Here is a 10,200-nt window from a genome sequence, read left to right as displayed (position 1 = left end):
TTGCTAGACCACCAAATTCTCTAAGAAGGGTTTCTAAAACAAAATCTTTCTTTTCCCCCTCTTCTAAATCACCAAGTGTAAGAAACATGTGTTGGATTATAGGATTGAGATTAACAAATTTAGTTTCCAACAAGCGAACTAAAGCAGCAGCAGCAATTTCATAAGTAGGAGCAAGTTCTACCAAGTGTCTATCTTCAAAATCTTCAACGGTACTAACATGGGTGAAAAATTCTTCTATATTGTTCCTCCCAATTATAGACCCTTGTCCTACCGGTATGTTCTTTGTGGTAAAATTAAAAGGAAACATGATGAATTAAGTAAAGTAAATGCAAGTAACTAATTTTTTTGTATTTTTGATATAGCAAACAAGACAGCAAATATAGTAAAGCTAGCAACTAATTTTTTTTGTGTTTTGATATAAGTGCAGCAAACAAAGTAGTAAATAAAATAAAGCAAGACAAAAACAAAGTAAAGAGATTGAGAAGTGGAGACTCCCCTTGCAGCGTGTCTTGATCTCCCCGGCAACGGCGCCGTAAAAAGAGCTTGATGGCGTGTATTTCACACGTTCGTTGGGCAACCCCAAGAGGAAGGTATGATGCGCACAGCAGCAAGTTTTCCCTCGGAAAGAAACCAAGGTTTATCAAACCAGGAGGAGCCAAGAAGCACGTTGAAGGTTGATGGCGGCGGGATGTAGTGCGGCGCAACACCGGAGATTCCGGCGCCAACGTGGAACCTGCACAACACAACCAAAGTACTTTGCCCCAACAAAACAAGGTGAGGTTGTCAATCTCACCGGCTTGTCAGTAACAAAGGATTAACCGTATTGTGTGGAAGATGATTGTTTGCAGAGAAAATAGTAAAACAAGTATTGCAGCAGATTTGTATTTCAGTATTAAAAGAATGGACCGGGGTCCACAGTTCACTAGAGGTGTCTCTCCCATAAGATAAAAGCATGTTGGGTGAACAAATTACAGTCGGGCAATTGACAAATAGAGAGGGCATAACAATGCACATACATGACATGATAAGTATAGTGAGATTTAATTGGGCATTACGACAAAGTACATAGACCGCCATCCAACCGCATCTATGCCTAAAAAGTCCACCTTCGAGGTTATCATCCGAACCCCTCCAGTATTAAGTTGCAAAGCAACGGACAATTGCATTAAGTATGGTGCGTAATGTAATCAACAACTACATCCTCGGACATAGCGCCAATGTTTTATCCCTAGTGGCAACAAGCACAACACAACCTTAGAACTTTCAGTCACTGTCCCGTGTGTCAATGCAGGCATGAACCCACTATCGAGCATAAATACTCCCTCTTGGAGTTAAAAGTAAAAACTTGGCCGAGCCTCTACTAGAAACGGAGAGCATGCAAGATCATAAACAACACATGTGTAATAACTTGATAATTAACATGACATGGTATTCTCTATCCATCGGATCCCGACAAACACAACATATAGAATTACGGATAGATGATCTTGATCATGTTAGGCAGCTCACAAGATCCAACAATGAAGCACAATGAGGAGAAGACAACCATCTAGCTACCGCTATGGACCCATAGTCCAGGGGTGAACTACTCACTCATCACTCCGGAGGCGACCATGGCGGTGTAGAGTCCTCCGGGAGATGAATCCCCTCTCCGGCAGGGTGCCGGAGGAGATCTCCGTGAATCCCCCGAGATGGGATCGGCGGCGGCGGCGTCTCGGTAAGGTTTTCCGTATCGTGGTTTTTCGCCTCAGGGGTTTCGCGACGGAGGCTTTAAGTAGGCGGAAGGGCAGAGTCGGGGGCTAGACGAGGGGGCCACACCATAGGGCGGCGCGGGCCCCCCCTGGGCCGCGCCGCCACGTGGTGTCGCCACCTCGTGGCCCCACTTCGTGTGTTCTTCGGTCTTCTGGAAGCTCCGTGGAAAAATAGGCCCCTGGGTCTTCGTTTCGTCCAATTCCGAGAATATTTCGTTACTAGGATTTCTGAAACCAAAAACAGCGAGAAAACAGGAACTGGCACTTCGGCATCTTGCTAATAGGTTAGTTCCAGAAAATGCACGAATATGACATAAAGTGTGCATAAAACATGTAGGTATCATCAATAATATGGCAAAGAACATAAGAAATTATCGATACGTCGGAGACGTATCAAGAGGCGGCGTTACGGTAGAGGTTGTGCAGTGGCTAGGGTTTGTGTGGGAGGAGATGAGATGTGTGCGCCCCTCTCTATACACGCCGGAGGCAGCCGAGGGGCGCGACACGTGTGGCATCACCATTACTCGTTGGCAGTCGTGGGCGGGGGGCTTCCGTCCTTTCTGCAATAGTTGTTTCCAACTTTACAAACGCGCGACATCGTCACCATACTGTTCAACTGAACATGGAGGGGTGGGTCATTTGCCCCTCATCTTTTCTAGCTTCAGCCAAACTCTTTCCATGATAAGGTCTTTCCTACCTTTGATACGTCAAATATACCTTGACCAAGAATTGGCGAGTTATTAATATGCAATGATGCAACGTGAAAGAAATATTTTTGTGTATTTTCATAATGTGAATCTAATGACATGAAATAGTTATCATATGTGGTTACATGCATTGTTAGGAGGGTAGTGGCACCTCCAACCCACCAAGGATCAAACCCCAGTTTTAACGCATTGGTGTCTCATAATCATAAGCACTTTTTAAAAAGTTGTCCGATTCAACGATTAATGTCCGATTAATCGCTACTCGGTGGTCACTGAAACTCATTTACCGCTCGGTAATCTCATTTATCGCCCGATTAATTGTTCGATTTACTGAGTTGATATCGATAAGTGATTTCCTCAAGATTTCTCATAAGAAGGCAAAATATTCTTTTAGTGGGAGGTGACGTTCTAGCCGACAACGAGACGTCCATGGTGACTTTGTCAATCTCAGGATCCGACGGATCAGTTTTTTAGCTGAGTCTTCGAAGACACTCGTAGAGGTAGAGTGTGAGTGCATGCGTTCATAGGGGTAAGTGTATGTACGTATTCGTAAGCGTTTACCTACTGTGTTTCGCAAAAAAAGGTTGTCTTATGGAATCAAAACGTGGCCTTACATCATTTTGACTTTCTATATTTATTTATATATACCTCTATCTCATAATATAAATCGTTTTGGTAGACTAGCCACTAGTAGGAAAAGCCTTATAGGTGGATCTTATTTCTGCGGCGCACCACCCAAAAATGCGCCACAGAAATTTGTTTTGTGGCGCACCAGACACGATGCGCCACAGAAATAGCTTAATTTTGTGGTGCACGAACAATCCATGCGCCACAGAAACTTGGTGGGGCCAGCCCCAATCATTGGTTTCACTACTTCTGTGGCGCACAGGAACACGTGCGCCACAGAAATAAGATATTCTGTGGCGCACTGGTCCTGGTGCGCCACTGAATTATGACTTTTCGTAGGCGCACGTGGGATGGTGCGCCACGAAACTACACATTTCACGTGGCGCATGGATCCCCACGCAACTCCCCCCCCCACACACACCCCCCCCGTGGATCGCCTTTTTTACCTCTGTAAAAAAATGAAAGAAATAGATAGAAATTACAAAAAATAAATTCCTTCAAGATTCCCATGTATTATGTCATCTTTTACCACTAAAAATTAACAAACATAAATTTCGACTTTTTTTGCAAAATTGTGTGGAAAAATCATCAAACTGGATTTCTGGTTGCATACGAACTCGAAAAAGACGCATAATATATCAAAATGATCCCACGAAAATTCTACATCCGAATTCACCTGAACTTGCCCGGTTGGACAATTTTTAGAATCGCCAAATTTAAAAAGAGTAAAAAGTTACCGCCAGTTAAAGTTTTTTTGCTGCAAAATACAAAAAAAAATCTGTGGCGCACCTAGTGCCCATGCGCCACAGAATTAACGTCCAAAATTTGAATTTTCTGCCGCCCTCCACCACTTCTCCTCCACTTCTCATCACTCCTCCTCCACTTCTCCTCACTTCTCCTCACTTCTCCTCTTTGGATGCAAACTTCTCCTCCTCCTCCACCACCACCACCACCACCACCACCTCCTCCTCCGGCCGGCCTCCTCCTCCTCCACCACCACCACCACCTCCTCCGGGGCCGGCCTCCTACTCCGGCGACCTCCTCCTCCGGCCGGCCTCCTCCTCCTCCTAGTCCGGCGACCTACTCCGGTGACGACCACCTTCTCCTCCTCCTCCGGCAACCACATCCTCCTCCTCCACCACCACCTCCTCTTCCTCCACCACCTCCTCCACCACCACCACCTCCACCACCACCTCCACCACCACCACCATCACCTCCTCCACCACCACCACCACCACCACCACCACCACCACCACCACCTCCTCCTCCTCCTCCGGCCGGCCTCCTCGTTCACCCACCCACCCACCCACCCAACCACCCACCTCCGGCTACCTTCCAGCGAAATTTCAAAAAAAAATTAAAAATTTCGGCGGCCCCAGATCTAGATCTAGATCTGACCGCCATTTTTTTAAAATTTTAAAAAAAAATTCTGTGGCGCACCACCGCCGGTGCGCCACAGTAATAAGTTTCTACGGCGCACCACCACCGGTGCGCCCCAGAAATAAGACTTTCTGTGGCGCATGGGCAGGTGCGCCACAGAAAGCTTATTTTTGTGGCGAGAATTCTGTGGCGCACCGCCCATGCGCCACAGAATCATTTTTTGGTGCGCCACTGATGAGGCTTTTCCTACTAGTGAGCTATTAGTAAAACAGTTTTATAGGTTAAGGGAACAACGGATCGCTCGCACGGGTGACTCCGGGGTGTCCCCAACCGAACCAAAAAACCTAAGCTCCAGTCTTCCTCCGGCCACCGCCGGCGGTGGCGCCCGTGCCATCAAAGCCGGTGAGACGAGGACGGCACATTCCCCTTCTCCCTCTTCACGCGGAGCGGAGTTTTTTTTGGTGGATCACGCGGGTAGGTGCAGCGCCCGTGTCTGATGCGGCGGCGAGGTGGAGCGACGATGGGGCGACAGATAGCGGCGGTGCGACACCTCGGCAGGGCGGCTAGCGGTGGCGCCCATCTGGACTCGTGGGCCGTGGCTGTTATGCCAAGGCTACTGCCATGCTCGATGTAGTGCTGCCATCAGCTGTCGGCCCAGTGGCTGCCCATTTCTCCGCCTCAGCGCTAGGTGTTCGCATGCGTGATAGTCAGGGTCACCGTCTTGATATGCCGGCCTAGCCTATGGGCTGCCGGTGAGCATGGCGACCGGTCCCGCTGGGATCCGGGGGATAGTGGCCTAGCCTCGAATAAAGGTGGTTTGGCTCTGCTGTTCTACGAGCACCGTTGACGATGTTCTGCTTCATGTTGGCCTCCTCGATCCGGTCGCCAACGAGTTTCAGTTTTTTGCTCGAAAGTTTTCAAAGTTTGGCGCGGGGCGCTACGGGTTATCTTCAACGAAATCGAGTGGTCGTGCGCCTCCTTGTCCTTATCTTCAACCAATGTGGCATCTTTTGGGCGAGGCGCGAAGCTTCTCCTTTATTTTCGGTGACATGGGATACATTTTAAAATGCATTTCCATGGACTGGCAGAGGCGGAGAAAGTCAGGGAGGCTACGATCGGATGTTGGTAATGGCAAGGAGGGTCCTGGTTGCGATGAAAACAATGCGATACAGGTTCTTCCCGTGTGTCGGGTGTGTGGTGATTTGCCGCAACATCGTTGGCAATCGGGGGTGGTAGCGCAGGTGGATTGCATTTTTGATGGCGTAACTCCAGTACCGAATCACGATTTCCAAGGTAAAAATTCAAGGTCTCACATTAACTGGTTGCACCGGTTAATGGTCTTGCGGAAGACATTGTTTTGGAAACTCGGTTTTTCTCCTCGATGAAAACACAAGATCTTTGATCGGACGACAACAATGCTTGTGCATTATTCTTTTTTTGGAGGCATTGTGGTTCATCACCGCGACGGGGCATTTGTTTCCTTTTTCTCTTTTTTTTTTTCTTTATTGTTGTGCATCCCTCATGCTTTTGGACATATTGTTGATGCAGAGACTATGTGTAATATATCTTTGTGATATTAAAATAAAAAGTAGTTTTTAAAAGAGAAAAATAAATATATCTGGAAAGATATCACATATTTTACCCACCAAGAGTCCATTTTTTTTTGCAGGTATAAAGAGTCCAAGCCAATTACGCATACCCCTTAAATGTCCACGGCCGCGTGCCAGCCAACAAAATTACCCCATCACTGGAGAATAGTGTCGTCATCCTGGGGTAATTTACCTCTTTTGTAGATTAATTGCTCACCACATATACCATGTGGTGTAATTTACCTCTTCAAACGCCGAAATAAAACAAGAAACGAAAATCATCTCCTCCGATAACGAACACATCAATATCGACACCCTGTGCTTAGGGCCCCCTATTTCCTCACGCATGTCGTCACCTTGTGATATGTGATAGATAGTCGTTTCAAAGGATCTTCTAATTGCTCAAGCAGTTGAATCTATAAACCCTAATTAGTCGCGACATGACGTCGCTGCCTGCAGCAGAGCTGTTCTCCCGTCCCGTCCATATAAACCGGGCAACCAGCGTAGTTAGCTGCGCAGCTCTTGCTCTTGCACCTCCTCCTCACCCCGCGTCGTCGTAATTCCGCAGGCAGCACCACATCCTAGTGCAGACATGAAGCCGAGCGCCGCCGTGCTCCTCGCCGCCGTCGTGGCGCTGCTCTTGGTCTCCACAGTGCGTGGCGCCGACGACGACGACTGTGGGTCACCAGAATCGGCGGCGCACGATCGCGCGCGGGCGAAGCCTCTCAAGATCGCGGCTTTCTTCTCCATCTTGGTCTGCGGCGCGCTGGGTTGCTCCCTGCCCGTGCTGGGGCGGCGCGTGCCCGCGCTCCGGCCCGACGGCGACATCTTCTTCCTGGTCAAGGCGTTCGCGGCGGGGGTGATCCTCGCCACAGGGTTCATCCACATCCTACCCGACGCGTTCGAGAACCTCACGTCGCCCTGCCTGCCTGACAGCGGTCCGTGGAAGCACTTCCCGTTCGCAGGGCTCGGCGCCATGGTCGGCGCCATCGGCACGCTCGTCGTCGACACCCTCGCCACTGGGTACTTCACGCGCGCACACCTGAAAAAGGACGCTGCAACAGGGGGCGGCAGCGCTGCTGTCGTGGACGAGGAGAAACAGGCCGCTGCTGCTGCCGCCGCCGCCGCCAGCGAGGAAGGTGGGGAGCACTTGCACGTCCTGCACACCCACGCGACGCACGGGCACGCGCACGGGTCGGCGGCGCTCGTCGCGGCTGTTGGCGGCTCCGAGGACGAAAAGGACACGGTCCGGCACCGCGTAATCTCTCAGGTTGGTAACAACTTACTCGGATGACTCGTCACCTGCATCTATCGGATTGCTCGTATTAGTTGTACAGTACTATATGAGTATGCAGGGAAGGAGTTAGGAATGAAGTATAAGGGCTTATCTGGTGTTAGAGGTTTAGTGGGGATTAGCAGAAATAATCCGCTCCAAACTTCAAATCCCCACTTATCCCTAATACGGCCTTGTTTGGTACTAGTGTTTTAGTGGAAATTAGTTGGGATAATACTCTACAGTATTGGGTGAATCTGTGTTGTCACTCAATCCCCACAAAACCCCATCCCCAATCCACTAGGTAGGGGTAGAGTATTGAGGATTGAAAAAATTACACTAAAATTTGGGGATAAATGGGGATAAGTGGGGATTAAACTCGCTCATACTCCAGCACCAAACATGTATTGGGGATAAATGGGATTTGATGTTTGGAGCGGATTATCCCCGCTAATCCCCACTAAAACTCTAGTACCAAACAAGCCCTACATGTTTGGTGCTAGAGTATAAGCGAGTTTAATCCCCACTTATCCCCACTTTTTTCCCAAATTTTTGTGTAATTTTTCAATCCCCAATATTCTATCCCTACCTAGTGGATTGGGGATGGGGTTTTGTGGGGATTGAGTAACAGCAGTGATTCAACCAATACTCTAGAGTATTATCCCACTAATCCCCACTAAAACACTAGTACCAAACAAGGCCTAAAGGAACAATCTTAGTATAAGGAGGACAGAACTAGCTAAAACCACATAAATAAGGAAGTGCCATCGCTTGTGTTCACATGAGCATGGGGGTGGGGGTGGGGGCTTGTCTCCGAGTATGTGATAGAATTGGGTTAGAATAGTGTAGGCTTAATATGCCAAACAGCAAATTTGAGGCAATTGAGCACCTCCCAAAACCACCACATCCACCTATGCCTAGGGTAGGTAAATTCATAACTTCCAAATGGTGTTTTATTTAACCCGAGAAACAAAATCTTATCTCCACAAATATCACTATTGTAGCTTGAGTTTAGTTGCTTAAAACAGCGCGAGATGAGCACTAGATGCCCAATTAAAGAAAAAAACTCCACTAGCAAGCTTACATAATTTTAATTTCAAGGTACAATGCCACATGAAGCGTCTAATGCGACCGTCCAATTATGGCATGTTGTTTTTGTGATCTTTAATGTTAACAACGATGTTTTAGGTGCTTGAACTGGGTATCGTGGTTCATTCAGTGATCATCGGCATCTCCCTCGGTGCGTCTCACGATCCGGACACCATCAAACCTCTTGTGGTCGCCTTGAGCTTCCACCAGATGTTCGAGGGCATGGGTCTTGGTGGCTGCATAGTTCAGGTAAAGCCATACCCGAATCACTCTTAATTGCAGCTATTTTCTTTGCACACGGTTTGAATTGTTTTTAGCATTTTTCAATTTAATTGTATAATTATTTACAGAGCACACACCATATCTCGCAATAATCAGTTATGTAGCCAATACGAATATATACAATACATATTTATTGTCAAACCCAAGAATATACATGTCGCCAAAGGTGGACTACATGACTTGGTTGCTTGACTGTTACTACCAAGGAAAAGAGATAAACAGAATACTTTCCATGTATATCAACTTTAAAAGGATGCCATGCATGGAACTTTGTATGTATGGTCTCCATCAAAAGTGGAAAAGTTTGTTCTAATAAACCATACTACTTTTCGTGAAAGAGTGTACTAGGATGCTCTTACAGGTAAAGGGGCGGTTGAAAATTATCCAAAAACATCTAGTAGAGAAAGTAGAAGCAGGGCACTTCGGGTGTACTGAAATAACCCGAAAAGTATATCAGTTTAGATGTATAGACCAAAAAGTGAGCAACCTTTTGACTGACCCTTTTTAATACATAAATTCCTCCCAAGACACTTCAAAGGTGGCCGGTGACGTTTGTATATCGTCGAAATAACTTGTTTGATGGAGGCAGGTCATGTGCCCCCTTTTTCCTAAATGAAGGAATTTACACGCCATGCATATACACGTAGGTAGAATTTAGTTACTTCCACGTCAATATAATTATCATAGAATCAATTTAATCATGTAAGGATCTTAATAAACAGGAAATATTCTTTGTCAGGCTATTCTATTGATTTTTCGATCTCGGATTTCACATTTAGGTGGTTTCAGCCCCATCCCCCGTCCCATCCTAAAAAGAAGTTGCAAAAGAAATTACTAGTTTACTCGATGTTCTGCATGTTGAGTATACTTAAGGAGGTGCAATGTTTTGTTAATCTGTGGCATGACTGGAATTTGGTTCTGATTTGTTGTTGACGATGGTGCAGGCAAAATTCAGGGCGAGGTCCATCGTGACCATGATCCTCTTCTTCTGTCTAACGACGCCGGTGGGCATCCTCGTCGGCATGGGCATATCGCGGGTGTACAACGAGAACAGCCCGACAGCGTTGGTGGTTGAGGGCAGTCTCAACTCGGTGGCTGCTGGGATCCTCGTGTACATGGCCCTCGTCGACCTCCTCGCTGAGGATTTCATGAACCCCAAGGTGCAGAGCAGGGGGAAGCTGCAGCTCGGCATCAACATCTCCATGCTGCTCGGGGCAGGCCTCATGTCCATGCTCGCCAAATGGGCGTAGCCTGAAGCATGGAACACCGAACAGTTTTGCTCCGTGACATGCGAGTTCCAATATGGCAGGATGCGAGGAGGTACATAGGACCGTTGAGGTTGGAACGAGAGACTATATCTTTGTACATGCTCCGTCTCGTAGACTGAGTTTGGAGTGTTAATCGTGTAGATTTTAGACCGAGAGTTGAGAATGCGGAAAGTGTTGGTGCATAATCTTCAAATAAAACAAGGAATTTGCTAGTTCTCAACTAGCTGAGAACTA

At 47.4% G+C, this 10,200-nt stretch overlaps 1 protein-coding gene across 1 annotated transcript; it reads left to right on the top strand.

The window, feature by feature from the left end:
• The first annotated feature begins 6,591 nt into the window (after positions 1-6,591).
• Positions 6,592-10,200, top strand: LOC124701945 (zinc transporter 8-like). Its single transcript, XM_047234047.1, has 3 exons — positions 6,592-7,324; positions 8,516-8,665; positions 9,643-10,200. The coding sequence occupies exons 1-3, from the start codon at positions 6,647-6,649 to the stop codon at positions 9,946-9,948; spliced, it is 1,134 nt and encodes a 377-aa protein (XP_047090003.1). The 5' UTR covers positions 6,592-6,646; the 3' UTR covers positions 9,949-10,200.

The sequence above is a fragment of the Lolium rigidum genome, chromosome 3 (genome assembly GCF_022539505.1).
Source record: "Lolium rigidum isolate FL_2022 chromosome 3, APGP_CSIRO_Lrig_0.1, whole genome shotgun sequence".
Taxonomy (NCBI): Eukaryota; Viridiplantae; Streptophyta; class Magnoliopsida; order Poales; family Poaceae; genus Lolium; species Lolium rigidum.
This window is presented reverse-complemented; position numbering and strand designations above follow the sequence as displayed.